Below are 23,423 nucleotides of genomic sequence, written 5' to 3'. Positions count from 1 at the left end.
AGTCATCACCCAGGAATCAAGTCCTAATCGCCTTGATCATGACTTTCATAGTACTTTAGAGCGTTTGAAAATCTGGATGCCTCAGAGCAAACCAGATGGAGCACGGCCTTTGCCATAGACAAAGAGGTCAGCCAAGCACTGTTCATGAAAACTGAAAACTAGAAACCAGCTAAGTGCCCTCAAATGGAAAATTGGTTAAGTAAGTTATCATACAGCCATGAGGCAATGTGTAACCTTTGAAAATGTGTGCTTGAAAAATACTGAAGGACACAGGCAGATATATATAGAAAAATGCAACACTGTAAAAGCGTGTGTGTGTGTGTGTGTACACGTGAGAATTTGTACTATACATATTACATTTATATGTGTGTATATATAGGTGTGGGTGTATACATATGTGTGTGCATATATAGCATAATGCTAAATGAGCAAAAAGAGCTCACCATTATCAAAACAAAAATGCTAACAGTGTAATCTCTGGAAGGTAGGGTGATAAATGATTCTTATTTTTCTTAATTAACTTTGTGGCATTTTTCTAACCAGATCACATATTACTTTTAAACTGAGGGCAAGGACACAATAAATGGCTGCTTTGTTTAATGCAACTACCAGGACTTGATATCTTTATGAAAATCTGGAACACGCATATAAAGACGAAGGGGCGAAGTCGGGAGCTGCTGTAAGAGAGGCACCAGACGGGCCCAGAGTTACTCAGTGAAACGTGACTTCCTCACCTGCAAGCAAATCCTACTTCATCTGATCTTAAATTGTCATCATCCCTAACACATTCAGATCATTTGTTCTGAGGACAATAAAGTTCTCTGTGTACAAATTTGTGAGTAGCAGTGTGGATCCCAGATGCTAGCCTGGAAATAAATAGACAAAAAGCAGCAAAAACTTCTCATAAGGAAGAATTGTGGGTAAGATATAAGGCAAGAAAGTACAGTTCATTTCAAGTCAGGAAATTATTTGTAAGGGAATCAAAAAAGGTGCCTCTTGGAGGGCAGAACTAACCCACCAGCTGTATTTACTGAGATTACAGAATAGCTAATTTCAACACAGCCCCTCTCGAAGAAGGCCAGATGGAAATGGTGCTATGTGATGCTTAGAATGGAAAGAGACGGGGAAGCCTGCTCCCTGGGGACAGTGCCCCAGAAGGAAGACAAACCCTCTATATCTGTGTGCCAGCCTCAGCTTGGGGGGCCTCAAATTCAATTAATCTTCACCCCAGTCCAATCCGCATGCCGGTCGGGAAAGCTGCCTGAGCGCCAGGGGCCTGGGGCTCTACACAACAATGGAAGAAATGCAGAAAGCGAACAATAATCTTTTCATAATAAACAAAGCAGGAGACACAGGGGCAGAGTCCTGAGATGGAGAAAGAGCAGTGTTTTTCCAATGCAGGTTTAGATCCATTCGTGCTCATGAAATAAATTTAGTGCCTGTCAACCAGCAATTTTTTTTTTAACTGAAATGCATTAGTCTAGAATAGACTAAAGGAGACTAGACCAGAAAATGCCAGAATGCATCACAGGGAATTAGTGCACAACTGCTTCATGAGCATTTTCTAGCTTCATATGCACAACACACACGCGCGCACACACACACGTACCGGGTAAGCATCAATTTCCCACTGTGGATCATGGTCAAAGTTTCCTCCTATAGAAAATTCTGGAATTCTCAGCCCCAGATGGAACAGACTATGCCAACGTCCTGCATGGGGTAGTCTTTTCCCAGGGTCATCTCAAGGGAAGGGAGTAATATTTGTGGACTTGAAAAGATGTCAATGCCTGTAAGAACTGACTGCAAAGCCCCAAACGCCCCAATCCAGCACTGCAATCCACAAGTGGCCAACAAACAGCCACCTGCTGCCAACACAGTGGGGCCATCGCCAAGGTCTCCTTCCACCAGCCTTCGTGACCGGCCCTTTCTAAGTCTCCTCCCCTCCCCTTCACACTCACCTAATTCCTGTGGCATTTCACCAGTTTTTAAGTTGCTTTACGCACGTCCACTTAGATGGAAAGCCCCACCAGGGATAATGTCGGCATCTTACCAGCCCAAAGCATCCAGCCTGTTCTCCACTAACGTGGATGGCAGGCATGGGCCCTGTTTGCAAACACCATGGGATAGCCAGGGCTTAGCAACACTGTCTCTAGGAGCCAAACGGGGAAAAGAGTGGTTCTGGAACTGGCCAAACAGGGTTTAAACCAGGGCGTTACCCCATCCCAGCTGCATGGCCTTGGGTAAGTTGATTAAGGTCGCGAGGCCTCAGTGTCTTCATCAGAAAGCAATCAAAGTATCTATTTAGTAGGGCAATTGTAAAGACTAAATCAGTTGAGAAATACAAAGCACGGTGAACAGCAGGTGATCAGTATCAGCTCCAGTTATTCCGGCACTAGGCGCTCATGCTATTTCTATCAACCACTGATGGGGGCAGCTAACCCTCAGGAGGCTCCCCACACCCAGATGTTTGGTGTTTCCTGGGGAAGGCACTGGCTCTACTTGGGTCTCCAAGAGGGGAAAAGGCTTGGAGAGCCAGGTGGGCTGCCTGTGAAGCCGTCTGGGTGTCACACACTGCAATCTGACCCATTTCTCCTGGCAGCTGAAGAACAGCACGGTTTTCTGAGAAACAGCAAGTCATCGCCAGATGGGAGTTTCAGGAAAACACCAAAAGAGAAGCCGAGGAAAAAAGGGGCAGGTCCAGCACCAGGGTGCGGGAAATGGTTCCAAGACTTTTCCGCCCTAATTTCAGGAAGAAGAACTGGGGACCTACCAAGCCCAGTGGTTCAAGAAACCACCGCCACAGTAGCACAGAGAACGAAGACAGCAGAAGGGAATTCCGAGGCTGTCTGGAGACACCGCAGCTGGGGGCTGCGGGGGCACCCGGGAGGAGCAGCAGCCACAATCGCTTGGGGCAGAACAGAGAACAGGACTGGAGGGCAGAGGCAACGGGGCCAAGAACCCTCTTGTCAGGTGGGAGAGAGAGACGCCAAGGGCAAAGAAGAATCCAGAAGGCAGGGATTGAATTTCCAGAACATCTGGTCCTGGTGAAGAGGCAGCCCAAGGTGAAGACAGGAGATCTGAGATGGTGAGGAAACAGCAAGGGGTGGAGCGGGTCTCAGGGAGGGGGAGGCTTCTCCTCTTCAGAGGGAAACAGACAGAAAAGACAGAAAGAGGTGGTGCCGAGACCCCAAGGCTTTTCTTTTTTCTATTTTTTCTTTTTTTTTGAGACTGAGTTTTGCTCTTGTTGCCCAGGCTGGAGTGCAATGGCGCGATCTCGGCTCACTGCAACCTCCACCTCCGACCCCAGGTCTTTTCAGTGCGGCAGTCAGAGCGGCATCATTCACTCAAGGTAGGTGGTGTGCGGCCTGGAGCTCGAGGAGCTGCAGAAGGAGCTGCTAAGGGAAAGTCAACATGGAATTTCAAATGAGGTTTCGGTAGAATGGTGGGGTGCTGGGGAAAACAGGATGATTCTTTGAAAAATTCAAGCATAATTACCACGGGAAACAGCAATTCCACTTCTGGAGCACTGGCAGCAGGGTCTTCCAGAGCCACCTGTACACCCAAGTTCCCAGCAGCATGAACCACCACCACCATTAGGGGGGAACAGGCCGAGCCTCTATCCAGGGACGAGTGCGCAGGCAAAACGTGGACAAGACACACAGCAACATGACAACCTTAAAAAGGAAGACGATTCTGACACATGCTACGACCTGGTAGAATCTTGCAGACATCATGCCACGTAAAAGAAGCCAAACACGGCTGGACATAGTGGCTCACGCCTGTAATCCCAGCACTTTAGGAGACCGAGATGGGTAGATCACGAGGTCAGGAGATCAAGACCAGCCTGGCCAACATGGTGAAACCCCGTCTCTACTAAAAATATAAAAAAGTTAGCCAGGCGTGGTGGTGGGTCCCCGTAATCCCAGCTGCTGGGAGGCAGGAGAATCACTTGAACCGGGAAGCTGGAGGTTGCTGTGAGCCAAGACTGCGCCGTTTCACTCCAGCCTGAGCGACTGAGCCAGTCTCCGTCTCAAAACAAAACAAAACAAAACAAACAAACAAACAAAAGCCAGACACAAAAGGACAAATGCGGTATGAGTCCACTTCCACGAGGTTCCCAGAGCCATTAAATTCTTAGACCCAGAAAGTAGGACAGTGGCTGCCAGGGGCTGAGGGGAGTTGGTGTTTGACAGGGCTGGAGTTTCATTCAGTTTGGAAAGACGAAAAAATTCTAAAGGAGGATGGTGACGATGGTTGCACAACAATGTGACTGTACTTAATGCCACTGAACGGGACACTTAGAAATGAGGAATTTCATGTTATTTGGCCACGGCAGTATGTTTTCAAAAAGCATTTGGCTGCAGCCCCGAGGCTGAGGGCCATTAACTGAGGGACGGTGAGGCGACACTGAAACATCTGGGCATGCAGGCGCCTGGGGAGCGGGGGTAACGAGAGGTGGCCGCTGGGCAGGGGAGTGAAGGGAGGCAGCGTCCACACACTCCAGGAGCTTCCTGGACATTTGACTTAACATAAAAACTTGCCCAAGCATCCTCCATTTGTGTTTTCTCACTTAAATGACCTTGGAAAAATGTTGTCACTAAATCAATGACAACAGTCCTGTTGAAAATTCTAGCTGGAGACCACGCTTACCCTGCAGTAAATGCCATCTGAAGTTCCTCCTGCCCTCCCCCTTCACTGACTTGTCAAATCCCGTGGCTGATTCTAATCTGCAAAGTGGATACCAGTGGCGGGTTTGGTACCAAGAAGGGGATGGGGCCCTTCTTTACTAAAAACTCAAAAAAATTAGCCGGGCATGGTGGTGGGTGCCTGTAATCCCAGCTACTGGGAGGATGAGGCAGGAGAATCACTTGAACCGGGAAGGCACCAACCCTTTGGTACCAACATGGGCCATGCTTGGGGAAACAATCTTTAACCTTTAAATGTCACAGTCTGAAAATATACTTTGTCTATGTAAGATGGTTCACAAGGTTATTTCCTTCCATTTAGACACAGCAAAACTGAAAGAGTTAAAACACCACAAAAGCCAGGCTCCCACGATGGGAATCTTTAAATTTCCAACGTCATCGAGAAAGCACCTATTGTGAAATAATATGATACCAAATTAGCAGAAGGGAGGCGACATGTCTAATAAAACGCATCTGTCTTGCAGATGTAAGGTTTGCATCGATGCACACACGTCACTCAATTTGCTTGTGTCTTATAATAAAACACCCACTGAAGCAAGGTCTTCCCAGTTCCTAGTCACTAAGTAATCTGACTTCAAGGGAGGGAGGCAGACACAAATCAAGCCCAATCAAATTTAATAATGTAAGAATATATTTAGCAATCTAAAATTACTGCTGGGCTCAAAACTTCCTGTAATTTTTATCTATTCTTACACTACGCACGTCTGTTTTTCTAAAACGCCACTGAATTCAGTAGTAAATGTACCATACACATTGCTAATTTTAACCTTGGGACAATAAGATGGCTTTGGGCAATATCAAGTTGCCAAAATAACCCAAAATTTTAATGTATGCACCACATATATTTCTTTCTGTATAAATCACCAATTTTTATAGTAAATTCATGTTAAAAAAAAAAAAATCAAGAAATCATAGTAAAAAGTCCAAATGGCTCCACCGAACAGCTGCACCACCTCTGAGATGAAAGGTAGGCTCCGACTCGATTCATGTCTGCTTATGCTGGTTTCCTTGGTCACAGCAACCATAAGCCACGTCTCAGCACACATACATCTTTGTTCCAGGGCATACGGCAAAGCTTTAAGGCTGGGAAATGACTTGACCAAAATACTTTTAAGACACTAGCCGTAAGAATGCCTTCTAAAATTATACATTAAACGAACATTAAAAGAGGAAGAACAGAAGCGTCTACCACGATCAGTCGAGTGAAAGATGTAAGTTAATCATTTGGAAGATTCTTGTTCTTTGAAGGAATTAGTGCAGGCAGCAAATTGCAAGTTGCACAGCTCTTTCTGCAATAAGTCAGCCCAGTGAAAACTGCCATCACTGGAATAACCTAGAGTGTGGGGGTCCTGCAGCTGCTCCACGGGCCTCCCAGGCACTTCCGCACCAGTGAGCATCCTAAAGAACACTCAGGCCTCATGAGGGGAAGGCATCTTTCTTCCAAAGGACCACATGGTGAGATCAGGGCATCAAAAGAGGGAAGAAGAACAGAAGAACAGGGGCACTGGAAGGCTCGCTCTTGTGCATAGGCAAAGATCCGCTGAAGCATGAAGATTCACCACCATTTCCGGGGCATGGACACCCTGAGAAATTAGGTGTAAAACATGATTCTCATCAATTCCCCCAAATTTAAATAAAGTAAATTCAGAATCACTCTTTCCAAAGAGCAAAGAGAGAAGCAATGAAAATATTTAAAAGCACCTGGGGAGGAGGAAGAAAGGATTTCACTGCACATGGAGCGTGATTATGTTCACTACAAAACAGGCTTCGGGGCCTTTCCCTCTAGTTCAGGCTTGGTAGGGCCCACAGCCCCTTCACTCAGCCACAGGCGAAGCCCTTCATCTACAAGTGCACTTTGATACAAAGATACAGCTAGATAAGAAGAATAAAGTCCAGTGTTCTGTAGCAATGTAGAGTGAAGAAGGTCAACAATAATTTAGTGTATATGTTCAAAAAGCTAGTAGAAAGGATTCTGAATGTTCACAGCACAAAGAAATGAAAAACGTTCAAGGTGATGCTATGCTAATTACCCTAATTTGATCACACCGTATACCTCTATTATCAGCATGTATCCCATAAACATGTAAAATTATTATGTGTCAACTACAAATAAAAGAAAAAAAAAGGCCGTGCACAGTGGCTCACGCCTGTAATCCCAGCACTTTGGGAGACCGAGGCAGGTGGATCACCTGAGGTCAGGAGTTGGAGATCAGCCTGAGCAATATGGTGAAACCTCGTCTCTACTAAAAATAAAAAAAAAATTAGCTGTGCATGGTGGTATGCACCTGTACTCCCAGCAATTCAGGAGGCTGAGACAGAATAATTGTTTGAACCTGGGAGGCGGAGGTTGGAGTGAGCCAAGATCGCGCCACTGCACTCCAGCCTGGGCAACAGAGTGGGGCTCCATCTCAAAACAAAAAACGAAAGAAAGAAGAAAGGAAAGAAAGGAAAGAAAGGAAAGAAAGGAAAGAAAGGAAAGAAAGGAAAGAAAGGAAGAGAGAGAGAGAGAGAGAGAGAGAGGGAGAGAGAGAGAGAGAGAGAGAGAGAGAGAGGGAGAGGGAGAGAGAGAGAGAGAGAGAGAGAGAGAGAGAGAGGGAGAGAGAGAGAGAGAGAGAGAGAGAGAGAAAGAAAGAAAGAAAGAAAAAAGAAAGGAAGGAAGGAAGGAAAGAAAGGAAGGAAGGAAGGAAGGAAGAAAGGAAGAAAGGAAGAAAGAAAGGAAGGAAGGAAGGAAGGAAGGAAGGAAGGAAGGAAGGAAGGAAGGAAGGAAGGAAGGAAGGAAGGAAGGAAGGAAGGAAGGAAAAAAAAAAAAGCACAGCTCTTGAAATCAAATTGAGATCTCTGACATTAACAACTATAGTATTTGGGGCAAGTTTATTAACTGTAATCAAAATACCTACCTCCAAAAACGATAATGAAAGAAGAAAAGAAAGAGAAGCTGCCTTGGCGGTGGCCGGCACTCACCTTCACCCGGACGGTCTGGTCTGACATGCTGCTCATCATGTCATTGATGGACCTGAAGAGCTGCAGCAAAGATTCCACAAAGTCGGCCTCTCCCTTGTTTTCATACAGTCTGCAAAGAAACACACAAACTGTGGGGGCCTGGCAGAAACACCTCAACATTTTTCGAATCCCTGTCTATAGCCATGAAGGGAATCCCTTGGGTGACAAGTTAGAATGAGAGACCACATCCTCAACACCCATGAAGCAAGGAAGGTGACTCGGCGGCGAGACTCATGCAGACCACTCAGTCAAGGTGGCATGCCTCCACATACAGAGGCTGACTCTTAATGCTACCACTCACTGCCTTTTCATTGTAACATACTACATCTTATAAATCTGAAAAACACAGAAAATATATAGAAAGGGAGGGAGGAAAGGGCCAAGGAAGAGAAGGAGGGAAAGAGGATGGGGAAATTCAGCTTTATTTCTACCCCACAAAAATTACACTATTAAGATGCTGTTGTGTTTTCTACCAGTTTTTATTTTTATTTTATTTATTTATTTATTTTTGTGACGGAGTCTTACTCTTGTCACCCAGGCTGGAGTGCAATGGCACAATCTCGGCTCACTGCAATCTCCGCCTCCTGGGTTCAAGCAATTCTCATGCCTCAACCTCCCAAGTAGGTGGGCTTAGAGGTACCCGCCACCACGCCCAGCTAACTTTTGTGTTTTAGTAGGGACAAAGTTTCACCATGTTGGCCAGGATGGTCTTGAACTCCTGACCTCAGGTGATCCACTCGCCTCGGCCTCCCAAAGTGCTAGGATTATAGGTGTGAGCCGCCAGGCAGCCACTACCAGTGTTTTTAAACCCATTACGTCACAAATTGAAAATCAACAACACACTCAATTTACCAGGATCTTCTAATCCTTTAACACGACATTACAAGAGTTGCTTTACTTTTTATTTCAGAGTAACAGTGCTATACAAATGTATTCATTTCAGCATCAGTGGTAACTGAAAAGTATTCAAGAGGTGGGACATATTTAATAAATAGGTAATAAGGAAGTTGTGCATTGGTTACATGTATGCTAATATATGTTACTAACTGAAAATAAGTCTCATCTGTAAATTATTTGTTAGCAGTTACTTCAAGTTGCTGTGTTACTAAAAAGCAACACATTTGCATTTTAAAATACTGTGACTCAGATGTTTTATTAATGCAGAGTTTATTAATACTAGTTTGCTGCCTAATTAAAAATATACGATACCTGAAAACTTGTGTACAATGGAAAATTTTGTAAACTACGTGATAATTAATTACCCTAGAGGTAGTCTGATATTTAAATGGATTCCACTGTAAAGCAATAAATTCTGTGTAAAATGGGAAATTGCAACCTAGTGGATCTGTTTTGTAAATAAGGGTTTCCAAATGGCATTTGCTTAAGAGATGTACCAAACAATTAAAATGATGTGAGTCATGAACTTCTGCTTGCAGGTGACATGGAGAACACCTGGTAGACTGGTACAACCCTCAGAGGCATCAAGCTGCAATCATTTTTCCCCTCAGGACATCTGTAATTCCTAGAACTGTATGGGGTAGAAGACTAAAAACCAAAATGAAAACCTCTATAAAGCAAAGTGGAATTTGTATCAGTCATCAGAGAAAATTAAGTTTGGAAAAAGCCAGGGAGAGAGTCCCCAGGTAACAGAGCTGACTCTCAGATGAAAGGATCCTAGAAAGCCAGAGGCATAGTAAATGGAGACAGAGGCATACTAAGGGTACAATGTAGCCTTGAAACTAAGCAGGCTCTGATTAAAATAACATGGTCAGACCCACTTTATCTAGAAAAAGACAGGATGAATTATCTCTGGAAGAAGATCACATCATCTGAAGTTTCTACAGTTTTACATACAAAAGGTCTTGACTTCAAACAAAAATTATTAACCTTAGCAGAAAACCAGACCACAGTCCAAGTGAAAGAGGAAAAAGAGAGCAGAAACAGTCCCGCAGATTAGATATTACGGTTTCCTAGAACATCAAAACAACTACAATCATCATATTTGAGAACAGGGAAAATAAGATAAAAATATGACAAATAGAAGGTAAGAGAAAACTTTTAGTAGAGAAATGAATCTATTTAAAAATAATCAAATGGAAATTCTAAAACTGCAAAATATAATCTCTAAAATTAAAAATTTATTATATGGATTAACAAAATAGAGAGTAGACACAGCAAGAGACAGAATTAGTAAAATGGAAGACAATCCACAGAAAATAACTAAACAGAAGTACCAAGGAAGAGAATACAGAAAAGAGGGCTAGGGATGTGTAGGCATATTGAGGAGATCTAACATACATGTAATTCAAGTGCCAAGAGAAAAGGAGGAAGATAATGGGACAAAAGTAACATTAGAACAGACAATGGCCACCAATCGTCCAAAACTGATCAAAGATATCAATCAAAAAATTCAAAAATGCAAGGCAGGATAAATTAAAAGCAAAAACAATCCTATGCAACCTATAGTAAGACTGTCAATAACCACAGAAAAGGAGACAAACTAAAAGCAGCAAGAAAGAAAACAATACCATTTAAATTCAAAGATGTATCCATAAGTCTGAAAGCTAATGACTTACCATAAATGAAGAAAATCAAAACAGAATAGAATAATATATGGAAGAAGAAAATAGCTTCCAATCTAGAATGCTATAGTGAGTGAAAATATCTTTCAAACACAAAGATGAAATAAATCATTTTCATACAAACAGAGCCCCATAACTGGGCAATACTAAAAGAAATAATACAAGGGAGTTACAGAAAGAAAATGATCCCAAAGGAAAAGTGAAATTGAAGGATGAAAAACAATTACAAACATAAAACACATCAAATGAATACTAACTGTATAAAATAACAGTAATGTCTTATGGAATATAAAATATGTAGAATTGAAATACAATAATAATATAAACAGAAGAGAAGAAAATGGCAATCCTAGTGTGCTATTTTTCTGGCCATATCTAGCATTATCAGTGGATTGGTAAGAGTAATCATTTGAAATACTCTAAAACAAGTCCAACATGCATGTTACCATCTCTAGGATAATTGTTAAAAATAATAGTAAAAGAGTATCCAAATAATATGTTAAGAAATCAGAAAATGGGATGATTAAAAAAAGTGTAACTGGTATAAAAGAAGGCAAAAAAGGAGTAAAAGGGGAGCATAACACAGATGGGGAAGGGAAAATTAATGTAAAAATAATATATATAAATCTAACATATTACTTAATTATACTACATATCAATGGATGAAATGCTCCATTAAGAAGAATGTCAGACTGGATTAAAGAAAAATACAACTATATGTTGCTAATAAGAGGCACACCTTAAGTATAAAGACACAGAAAGCACCAAAATGAAAGAATGGAAATAGGTATTCCATGCAAATACTAGCCAGAAGAGTAAGATAAACTTTTCATATTGATTAAAGAATAAATCCACAAGAAAGACATCACAATTTTAAATCTGTATGCCCCCAATAGCACAGCTTCAAAATCTATAAAGCATGATTAATGAATCTTTAATATTTTAAAAATTCTGCAGAACCTCTCATGAATAAAAATGTTAAAGTTTATCTTGTACCAACCAATATGTTTAGAACATAGCATTTTGCAGTGATCCTTTTGAAGCATCTTTCTGTAACAAAAGATGACTGTGAAAGTCTCTAGAATCTCCCCTTTTCGTTTTCCCAGATAAACCAGGGAGAGCCACTTTTTTGATCCACCCTAAGGTGGATAAAAAACTGAGAAAAAACAACTCAGAAATATATCAATAAACAGATGAATAAGATCTGCTCATTCCTTGCTCTACTTAAATAAGTATTCATTAACAAGGAATGACAGGATCTTTGTCTATTAACTACATTCTATTTTGTGACCCAGGGAATGAGAGCAAAAAGGTCTGTACAACTTATTCATGATCAATAACTAATTATTTATAAAGCTAACACCAGATGACAGGCAAAAACTCTACGAAGCGCAAGAAACCCAGAAGAGGAGGCAGGCGGTAACTAGATTTAGTAATTTGATTCTGAAGGTCTGATGCAGGATATCTGTTTTCTGGCTTCCTAGTTAATGCGATCCGCCCACACAGAAAACAGACAAACAAAAACCAGTGGAGAAGTGCCCCTGGCTGTCAGGAATCTTTCAGTGGGTTCCCCAGGAATCAAATGTCTTTGGGCCACAGCTTTTAAACTGTTGTTCTCATTTCAAAACAAAATGAGCTTTCTAAACAAAACAAAAAATATGAGACTGCATAGCAAGAAAGATAGTAAGTTAACAATATAAGCTTCAGTATCTTCATCTCCAAAGTTTCACCTCTTTGTTCTTTGGAAGAATAATTATGGTCAATTATCCTGGAATTTAACAAAGCTACTGCATTACAGGAAAACACAGCAGACCATTTTGAAAGCAAAAGAAAAGTAAGATCTCAAAAGTTTATCCCAACTACAAAAAGGAAAACACATTCATGAATTCCAGCTGTGAGCACAATTGTTTTTCTCTCAAGGTAATACACATGCTGGAGGTAAGAAGATGAGAGTCCTAGTTTGTTTTCTTCCCCACCTCTGACAGCACCACACAGGAGATATGCTTGGAGATTGTCACGGATCAGACATCCTAGACATCTGCGTGGGACTTGGGGCTCTTTTTCCTTTAAGTAGCCTACACAAGCTAGGAAAACGATTTCATCTACAATTCAGACCTGTGATAGCACAGATGAAGTAACAACTGACATGCTGTGGTGGGATGATGGGGAGCTGGAGTGAGGAGGACAGAAGGGGAGGGATTACTAGAAGACGTCTGCCCTACCATCCAATATTCTAAGGGCATGGGTTTTCTCCTCTCATAAAATCTATGAAATATCTTCTCAGCCATTTCAGAATACAGATTTAAATTTAAGTATTTGTCGTCTCTGCACAACACAGCTAGGTGCTCTACGTCTCAAAGAACGCTGTGTCCTTCTCTCCCCTCCGAAATCAGGGTAGGCAGCCAGGATCCACATTCAGGAAACGTTCAGAGAAAAAATAATAAAGTCAAACTATGAAAGTCTGGGATACACCTGGGGCTCAAATGCTCATTAAGTATTCATGGAAGGAAGGAAGGGACAAAGAAGAGAAAAAAGGAGGGATGGAGAGAGGAAAGAACAAAAAAAGGAGAGAAGGAAGAAGCTAGGGAAGAAGGGAAGAAAAGGGAGGGAGAGAAGGAACATGAGTATCAACCTCCCCAGAATCAGTGGGGTACAGGGACTCACACCTGGAATCCCAGCACTCTGGGAGGCCACAGCAGGAGGATCGCTTCAGGCCAGGAGTTTGAGACCAGCCTGGGCAACACAGTGAGACCATGTCCTACAAAAAATTACCCAGGTGTGCTGGCACCTGCCTGTAGTCCTGGTTACTTGGGAGACTAAGGCAAGAGGATGGCTTGAGCCCAGGGGTTTGAGGCTGCAGTGACCTATGACTGCATCACAGTACTCCACCCTGAGTGACAGAGGGAGGTCCTGTCTCAAATAATCATCATCATCATGACCAGGAGCAGTAGCAGCATCGTCAGGATCTCCAGAATCACTGCAGTACTTGGTCAGCTAAAGTCAGGAATGCCCAGACAATGGCCTCAGAGGCTTAGGGAGCCTCACTGAGTTGTAACAATTGCTACAACTTGTCTTGTGACCACTTTGTGTCCTCGACAGTCTCAACTCTTCTAACAAACAAGTTACCCCAGCAAAGAAACTCAGTTTGTGGACCATGCGTGGCTCCTGCTGGGTCCACACCAGGACAAAGGCAGGCAGAGGGATCATGGTCTGTGCCATGCTGCTGACCACCAGAATGCAGGCATTCAGACGACTTTAGCACTGAACACTTCCTGTCCCAAACACAAGGGGCAGCTGAGTACTTCAGTCAGTTTCTATGTAGCCTAGTAGGACAAAACCATGCCAGTGGATCACTTAGGGCCTAAAGAGAAACTTAAAGCCAAAGAGATACTATTGACAGAAGTCTCAGAGATTGACTCCCAAACTAATGGAGAAGAAAGGCTCTGCAAAGCCTAGTTAAGTAAGATTTAGTAACCCAGAATGAGTTAGGGAAGCTCTCAGAGAACAGACTTTCTGGGCTGAAGGTATGAGGAAGAGAATGTTAACTGCCCATCCATTATCTATTTCTCCCTAACTTCTTTACTAAAATCACTCTGGTTTTGTAGAAAGCATCAATCAGCCCATCTAAAAATCCTTTCCAGCTTCCTGCGGGTAGGGTGGTCATGTGACATGGTTCTGGCCAATAAGATGAAAGCACACCATACTTTCTAGGGATGGGGAAGCTCTTTCGAAGGAGAATAGTTGGCACAGCTGTCTCCCCTTTGCCTTCCCCTCTCCTCCACCTGGAACGCAGAGCTGATGCTGAGAAGGACAGGAGCCATCTTAGGATTAGGAGATAAACAGACCCCACTAAGGATGGTGGGGCAGAGAGATCAAAGGAGCCAAGGACATCAGGACAGAGTCCTCATGCAAGTGCATGAACTCGGAACACTTCCTCCAGGCTGCACATTATGTGACTAAAAAAAAAGTGAACCCCATATGGTTAAGTTACATAAATGGGGTTTTTCTATTACATGCAGCCAATCATATTCCTAAGCACTATTAGACATCAAAGAAAAAAAAATTACGGACCATGAATCTAAGATTTTGTGCCATTTGTAGTTTGAAATTGAAGGAGATTAAAGAAAGAGGCAGAGAAATAATTTGCTACTGGTCAACCTGGGTAACTCAATCTTTTTTAAAGCAGCATTATAGCATTTACTACAATAGTAGAAACACTATGATTATCTTTTTTTTTTTTTTTTTGAGACGGAGTCTCGCTCTGCCACCCGGGCCGGAGTACAGTGGCCTGATCTCCACTCACTGTAAGCTCCGCCTCCCGGGTTCCCGCCATTCTCCTGCCTCAGCCTCCCGAGTAGCTGGGACTACAGGCGCCGCCACCACACCCGGCTAGTTTTTTGTATTTTTTAGTAGAGATGGGGTTTCACCATGTTAGCCAGGATGGTCTCGATCTCCTGACCTTGTGATCCACCCGTCTCGGCCTCCCAAAGTGCTGGGATTACAGGCTTGAGCCACCGCACCCGGCCAACACCATGATTATCAATGCACGATCGTTTGAATTACAAACCTCTGAATGAAAGGGAAAGTCAGCAGTGTTATCTGGTGAGAATATGCAGATCATCAAATGCCTGAGTCAATGTCATATTGATCACAAACTGCATAAGATTAACATTTTTCAAATAAAACACGACAAAATCTGTAACATCTTTCAAGTTCATCCTCCCATCCTAGTACTGATTTGGGTTTAGTGTCATCAGAGATTTAAAATCAGTGGGGAAAATATAAGAACAAGGCAGAGGGGGCCAGGAAGTTCATTTTCATAGAATTAACTTTACTGAAATAGAATTAACTGTACTGAAACATAATCAAAATACAAGAAAACATAACCCAGCTTACCATGCTGTGTTTCACCCTGACAATGAGCAAATAAATGACAACTTAGACCCTTGAGGGAAAGCTTCAATCCACACCAAAGGTCATGCATATCCATAATAAGCAAAATAAAAGGGTGTATCTTTAATATCTAAGTCAAGGATAAAACCATGATGCCCTCAAACATGCCATCTTTGTATGCAAAAATGGCAGCATGAGGATTGTGGTTTTAACCATGGGCACCCCAGAGTGCACACAAACACACTCCAGTCTCACATCACTGGTGGTTGCCACCCTGTTTATGACTTCGGTAGGTCAACACACAGTCAATCACTTGTTGCTCTGTCCTTATTTCTAACATGGTAGACAAATGGTCAGATTGTGAATTCTTTCCCCTTCTCCTGGGTCCTTCTGGACATGACTGCTTCAGACAAACGAAAACGCAGTGAGGAGGAAATGGGAAGGCACTGATGTGGGTCCACACTTACAATCGCTGATTTTCGCTAATGGGTTACAAGGGCACCACGCTTTTCAAAGGCAAATGTATTTGCTAATTCAGAGGGACACAGGTTAATGAACCCCATCTGTGTGTGGAACTCACAATAAGAACAACAACAGCGTAGGACCACCAACATCCATTGACATCACTCATGGCAGGTCACCCACAAAATAGCCATCCCCCAAAAAACCAAGCAGAGGGAGTGAAATTGCACACCACACCTCAATACGCTTGCTTTTCACATCCTTTGAATCATACAGTGAAGAGGCGTGGGCCAACTTAGAAAGTTCTCATTTTAGCACAGCTCTTAACCTGCATCTGTATCTATACAATATTAAGGCTCTCTATAAAATAATCAAGTCACAAATATCCCAATTTATTTTACTGAGGTAAAATATACATAGATATAATTCACCATCTTTACCATTTTTAAGTATACAGTTCAATGGTAATAAATACATTTATATTCTTGTTCCCCTTTAACCCTTCGATTTACTTTAAAGCTCAAAAATCACTCATAGGTGCATCCACACAGGGTGTGAAAAATGTCACTAGGCTACAGCACTTGAGTATCCTTCCTCATGGAAATACCCTATGTGGGAAGACTTCTCCCGAAATGAAACTTCACTCTACTGAGGAAAAGAGAAGGAAATCCCAGAGTCTGTCCAAGTGAGGCAATTTCACTTGGTTTTGCCTTTTCACTGTTGTTTTGTTTTCATTTATTTATTTGGTTTTTGAAACAGAGTCTCCCTCTGCCGCCCAGGCTGGAGTGTAGTGGTGCGATCTTGGCTCACGGCAAGCTCCGCCTCCCGGGTTCACACCAGTCTCCTGCCTCAGCCTCCCGAGTAGCTGGGACTACAGGCGCCTGCCACCAGACCTGGCTAACTTTTTTATATTTTTTAGTAGAGACGGGGTTTCACCATGTTGGCCAGGGTGGTCTCGATCTCCTGACCTCGTGATCCACCCACCTCGGCCTCCCAAAGTGCTGGGATTACAGGCGTGAGCCACCGCGCCCGGCCTATTTTGTTGTTGTTGTTCTTTTGGGGCTTTGTGCCACATAAAGATATTCTGAAAAGGGCTTCTGAGCCCTCGGTGGATGCCCAGGACTGCACCTGCGCCATCGCGAATGCTTTCAGGAGCCAAGGCTGGACTCACAGGCACACATCTCAGATGAGGAACAGGGCTCTCGCCTCAGCACCAGCAGGGACCCGGGAGGGTAAGGAGAGAGTGCGCAGCCCACCCCAGGATCCCTATCGAGTAGTGCTCTCTCAGCCTAGAAAGCAAGGGGAAAAAGAGGAGAAGAAGAAAGGAAAGAATAAGGGGCCGAGAGAAGGGGAAGGAAAGAAGTGAAGGATCTCCTGCCAGTCCTCTGAGAGGCCGTGCAGGGAACAGGTACGCACTGATTGAACAGGATCCTGGAGCGCACGATGAACTTGAAGATGGACTCCAGCGCTTTCATGGCTTTGTACAGCTGCTCGTTTACTCCCGGCTTCTCAGCACCGTCCACGTAGTTCTTCAACACTTTTGTCAGCTTCCTATTCACAATACAAACACGCACAAATAAGCTCAGGAAAGGATAATATCTCAAATCTTAACTGCTAAGGAAATACACAAGTAGGTTACTTTTATTTGGTTTCCATCTATCAGTTTATGAATATCTGTAAAACGTTTTCTTTTTCTTTTTCTTTTTCTTTTTTTTTGAGACAGTCTCACCCTGTCACCCAGGCTGCAGTGCAATGGCACAATCTAGGCGGCAACCTCTGCCTTCTGGGTTCACGCGATTCTCCTGCCTCAGCCTCCCAAGTAGCTGGGATTACAGGCGCACACCACCTCGCCCAGCTAATTTTTTGTATTTTAGTAGAGACGGGATATCACCGTTTGCCCAGGCTGGTCTCGAACTCCTGAGCTCAGGCAATCCACCCCCGTTGGCCTCCCAAAGTGCTAGAATTATAGGCGTGAGCTACCGCACCTGGCCTGTAAAACATTTCCTAATCAGTAAATGCGCCTGATAAAATCTCTCTCTGAGCGCAAAGTCTGAGCATTTAATAAGCACTTTCTAAGTGTAGATGTTGTTCTAAGCAGGTGAAATGCGTTATCTAATTTAGCCTCTACAGCACACACTATGAGGCAGTATTATCTTATTTAATGGATGAGGAAACCAGGACTTCAACAGGTAAAACACTAGCTTCCCGAAGGTCAAACAATAAAATCGAAGAGATTTTCATTACAGCCAAACCGAGACACAAAAAGTGTTTTCAAAAAGGCATGACACCAAAAATATTCTCTGGTAGATAGTGGTGATGATTTTCTCAACACTGCACTTTAAAACTATTAGGTAGGGGCCGGGTGCGGTTGCTCACACCTGGAATCCCAGCACTTTGGGAGGCCAAGGCCTGAGAATCACTTCAACTCAGGAATCTGAGACCAGCCTGGCCAACATAGTGAAACCCCGCCTCTAGAAAAAATACAAAAATTAGCCAGGTAGGGTGGCATATGGCTGTAGTCCCAGCTACTCAAGAGGCTGATGCAGGAGAATCACTTGAGTCCAGGAGGCAGAGGTTGCAGTGAGCCAAGATTGCGCTACTGCACTCCAGCCTGGGCGACAACAGTGAAACCTTGTCTCAAAAAATAATAATAAAATAAAATGATTAGGTGAATTTTATGTTATGTGTATTTTACAACTTTTTTTAAAGGCATGAAATAGTATTTGTTATTGGAGAGCATCTCACTTTTATTCATGTTAGTTGATTTTCTAAAACTAGAGTTCTTATGCTGAAAATTAAAATTTTACAAAGTTTTTCAAATAGGAGGCAGTCTTAAATTATTAATAAATATTGTAAAAATCCTTATAGAAAAGAGTATAAACAATATATAAGAACAGTAAGAATACTATCAATGGACACATGAAGATTTTAAAATATTTTTTACATTTCCTAATAAGATTCCCAAAAACATTTAGTTTTAAAAACATAATGACTACTACACTCTTAGTCTATTTATTTATAAATTGGGATCTAAAACCAAGTAACATCCTAATATGAAAACATTTAAAATCTTTTCCATGATAACAAAAAGTTTACATACTTTAGAATACAAAAAAATTGATTAAAATTATTTGTAAATTTTTCATCCTACTACAGAAGCAATTATAGACAGTTGGTATAAATAAACTATATATTAGAAGCTTAATGCTAATTCATGGCTTCATATATATTTTCAGTGTTTTCACCAGGACCTGTCGTAGGCTGGGGGGGTGAGGGGGCAGATGGGAGAGGGATAGCATTAGGAGATATACCCTAATGTAAATGACAAGTTAATGGATGCAGCACACCAACATGGCACATGTATACATATGTAACAAACCTGCACGTTGTGCACATGTACCCTAGAAGTTCAAGTATAATAAAAAATACATATATATTTTTTTCAGTGTTTAATTCATAGATAGGTTTTTTTAGTTCCTTGCTAAAGATGAAGGGAAATGTATTAATAAAGTATTTTTACTTTACTATAATTCAAATAACCAGAAAGTTCAAATGATAATAGATCTACTCAAAGTTTTAGGGAATGTGAGAAGATTAGAAGGTTTTTAAAAATCTACAAATGTATGAAATTAATCAACTTCATTAATAAATACATGAAAATTACTATAAATTTCTGCCTAGTACAGACAAACTTTGGGGTATCATAACACTGCTGTTGGATAAATGGGCATAAAATTTTTTGTTGTTGTTGAGACAGAGTCTTGCTCTGTTGCCCAGGCTGGAGTGCAGTGGCATGATCTCAGCTCACTACAAACTCCGCCTCCCAGGTTCAAGCGATTCTCCTGCCTCAGCCTCCTGAGCAGCTGGGACTATAGGCACGCACCACCATGCCCAGCTAATTTTTGTATTTTCAGTAGAGACAGGGTTTCACCACATTGGCCAGGCTGGTCTCGAACTCCTGACCTTGTGATCCACCCACCTCAGCCTCCCCAAGTGCTGGAATTACAGGCATGAGCCACTGCACCCAGCCAGGCATAAAACATTTTAGAGGGTAAAGTGGAAATACATATTATAATATCTGTTGGAAATATCATTATAATTAAGGTTATTAAAATCCTTTGACACCAGGAATTCCAACTCTAGTAACTATCCTACAGAAACGATTACAAATGAATCAAATGATGTTCACTGCCGCATGATCTGACTAGTAAAAATACATAAACAATGCAAATGCCCAACCTTTGAGAGCCAGTTCAATAATTGGTGATACATCCCTGCAATGAAATACTGCACAGCAGTTCAATACACAAAGTGAGAACTCCCTCATCACTACAGTAAAAAAAAAGGCCAGTTTTGTCATTATGCTGTTAAAAGAAAACAGCAGTTACAAAATCAAAGGTCTGTTGTGAATCTGTTCTGTATTTTACATTTTCTTCCTCTGATCTTTTTGTCTGTCCTTATGCCAATACCATACTATCTTGGTTACTGATGTTTAAATCTTGAAATTTTGATCTTCTAAAATATTATTTCAGTATTTCAGACTTTTTGAAACATAAATTTTCAAACTAGCTAGTCCATTTTTTTTCACAAAAGCATATAGAATTTTCATTGAGACTGTGTTCAAACTGTAATTTGAAATAAACATTCAAGCAGTATTTTATTTTTCAATACATGACCATGGTATATATTATCCAATTATTTACTTCTTTTTACATTTCTCTTAGCAAATTTTGCAATTTTCAGTCATCTATCAGTAACTTTATTCCTCATTATTTTTATTCATTTATTATTTATTTTTGAGACAGAGTTTCACTCTGTCACTCAGGCTCTACAGAAGCACAATCTTGGCTCACTGCAACCTCTCCTTCCCAGGGTCAAGAGATTCTCCTGCCTCAGCCTCCCGAGTAGCTGGCATTACAGCTGCCCACCACCACGCTTGCCTAATTTTTGTATTTTTAGTAGAGATGGGGTTTCACCATGTTGGTCAGGCTGGTCTCAAACTCCTGAACTCAACTGATTCACCCACCTCAGCCTCCCTTCCAAAGTGCTGGGATTACAGGCATGAGCCACCACACCCGGCCTATGACTTTTTGATAATACCATAAACTGTACTGTACTGTACCATACTGTAATTCTATGTACTTTTAATTCCCTCTCTCAATTATGTGTACATAGACAATTGAAGTTTCCTTTTATGTTTGTTTTATTTTCAAATAAATTATAAAATAGATTCAGGAGGGTTTTTTACATACAAATCACATTGTGAAAATACAGTTTTTCTTTCCAATCGTTATACCTGAAATTGTTTCTTCTTGCTTTACTAATCCCAGTGCAATAATAAACAGATATGGCAAGAAGAGACATCCACGTCTGTTCCTGAACTTACAGGAAAAGCTTTCCATGTTCCAGCATTATATATAAGGTTAGCTATGACTTTTCTTAGCTGAGCTTTATCAGATCAAGGAACTTCCCATCTATTCCTACTTTGCCAAGAGATTTTATCATAAATAGATGTTGAATTCTGTCAAAGGCATAAAGCTTCTGAAACAGTGGTGCCCAACAGAACTTTCTGCGGTGATGGAAACCTGTTTCTGAGCTGTCCAACCTGGCTCAGCACATGTGGCAACTGGGCACTTGAAATACACCTGGCACAACTGTGGAAGTAAATGTTTAATTTTATTTAAATAGCCACGAGACTAGTGCTGTGACATTAGACACTGCAGGCATTGTTAAGGCCTTTGGCTAGGCAAAGATTGTTTAGCCACAAAATGAAAATCCCTGTTTTTTTAAACGATGATTTAGGCTTCAACAAAATTAAAACTTTCTGCTCACCAAAAGACACCATTAAGAAAAGGGATAAACAGAGGCAGGAAGAAAATGTTCAAAAATTGTGTTTCACACAAAAAAAATACATATATTTATGTGAATAAACACACAAACACATACACACAGATACCATACACATCAATAATAGACAACAAAATATAAAATGAAAAAGAGATTTGAACAGACATTTCACAAATGGCAAATCAAAAAATATACAAGTACTCAGTATCATCAGTCATCCAGTAACTGCAAAATAAAATCACCAAGAGATCTAATTTTGCCCCCAGTACAATAGCTACAAAGTCATACAATACTAAATGTTGATGAGGATACAGAGCAAATATTCACAGATTACTGGTGGGAATGCAAAACGGTACAATCCTTTTGGAGAACTGTCCGGCAATATCTTACAAAGAAAACTATACACGTATCCTTTAGCCCAGCAATGCCACCCCCAGGTGCTTATCCAAGGGAAACAAAAACAAACTTCACCAAAGACTTGGACAAGAATATTCACAGGAGCCTTATCCGGAATAGCCAAAAACTAGAAACACTTCATGTAGCCAACAACAAGAAAATGGCTAAACAAATCATGAAATACTCATACAACAAAATACTGCTCAGAAATAGAGAAGCAAAATCAAATATTTAATGACGCACAAAGCAACATGGGTGAATCTCAAGAGAATTAAGTGGAAGGGAAGACGCCAGACCCAAAAGAGCGCATGACCCCACTGGTGTAAAGTTTAAGAACAGGCAAAACACATTGCTAACAGAAACCAGAGAGTGGCTGCTTGTCTGGGAGTGGATGGGCTCAGATAGGCCAAGAGGGATGTTCCTGGGGAATGGCAACGTTTTATGTCTTGTTTTGGGCAGTGGTTCAAAAGTTATACAAAAACTGTCCAAACAAAATGAAATGAGCATTTTGTTGTATGCAAATTAGGACAATTTTTAAAAGTTTTTAAATTTTAAGTAAGCAAAAATAACAATGCTGTTTTGTAAAATACGCAACTAGTCATAATCTTAATAGCAACGTTAATATAAACACAGGAAATAAATGCTGGCACAGTAGATATCTCCAATGTGTAGCATTATATACAGAAAACTTTTACCATCTGCACTGTAACATTTGGGTAATACGAGATTTCTTTAGTTTTTGGTTGTTGTTGTTGAGCATGTGTTATTTTTAAATGATAGAGGCTGTAGTGAGGATACGCCATTTTTAATTCCATTCATACTTCTACACTTTCAACCATTACTAGCTCATCAAATAATAATCCTTGTTCATAAGGATGACCCTCAAGCAACAGCTTACACATAATAAAAGAATAACTAAATTAACAACAACACACTTCCATTTTTTAATGTATTGAGCTGAACTACAACTCTCCAAAAACTAACACCATGCGAACAGCCAGTAAGACACCAGGAAGAATATCCCAACCAAATGTCTCCAGTCACCAACATCTTATGCACTCAACAAGATTCACTGAGGCTTTTTAAAAGCCACATGAAAGACTTTTATATTCATAAAAGCAATCTGCTGGGGTACTGACAGCATGTCTGTTTCAGTTGTGAGCCAGTAAAGGCCAGACTGCTCACTCAGGTTATGGAATGAGACACTCAGAAGAGCAACGTTCACTGCAATTATGGATGAGCTAAGAGTAACTATTTCACCAATACATCACCATGAAAAGCTTTTTTTTTTTTTGAGACGGAGTCTCGCTCTGCCCAGGTTGGAGTACAGTGCCGCGATCTCGGCTCTCTGCAACCTCTGCCTCCCAGGTTCAAGCGATTCCCCTACCTCAGCCTTCCCAGCAGCTGGGATTACAGGCATCTACCACCACACCAGGCTAACTTTTTGGTATTTCTTTTTTTAGTAGGGATGGGGTTTCACCATGTTGGCCAGGCTGGTATCGAACTCCTGACCTCAAATGATCCGCCCACCTCGGCC

At 41.6% G+C, this 23,423-nt stretch overlaps 1 protein-coding gene across 4 annotated transcripts in view; it reads right to left on the bottom strand.

The window, feature by feature from the left end:
• The window catches only part of DOCK1 (dedicator of cytokinesis 1), a 555,400-nt gene that overhangs the window by 387,309 nt on the left and 144,668 nt on the right, over positions 1-23,423 (bottom strand). For all 4 annotated transcript variants that reach the window (XM_005566736.4, XM_005566737.4, XM_074003072.1 and 1 more), the window contains exons 22-23: positions 17,060-17,194; positions 7,668-7,776 (exon numbers count right to left, since the gene is read on the bottom strand). In XM_005566736.4, coding sequence (XP_005566793.1) covers positions 7,668-7,776; positions 17,060-17,194 — 244 coding nt within the window. The remainder of the gene's footprint in view (positions 1-7,667; positions 7,777-17,059; positions 17,195-23,423) is intronic.

Source organism: Macaca fascicularis, chromosome 9, assembly GCF_037993035.2.
Source record: "Macaca fascicularis isolate 582-1 chromosome 9, T2T-MFA8v1.1".
NCBI lineage: Eukaryota > Metazoa > Chordata > Mammalia > Primates > Cercopithecidae > Macaca > Macaca fascicularis.
Note: the sequence above shows the minus strand (reverse complement) of the source record. Positions and strands in the feature narration are given on the sequence as shown.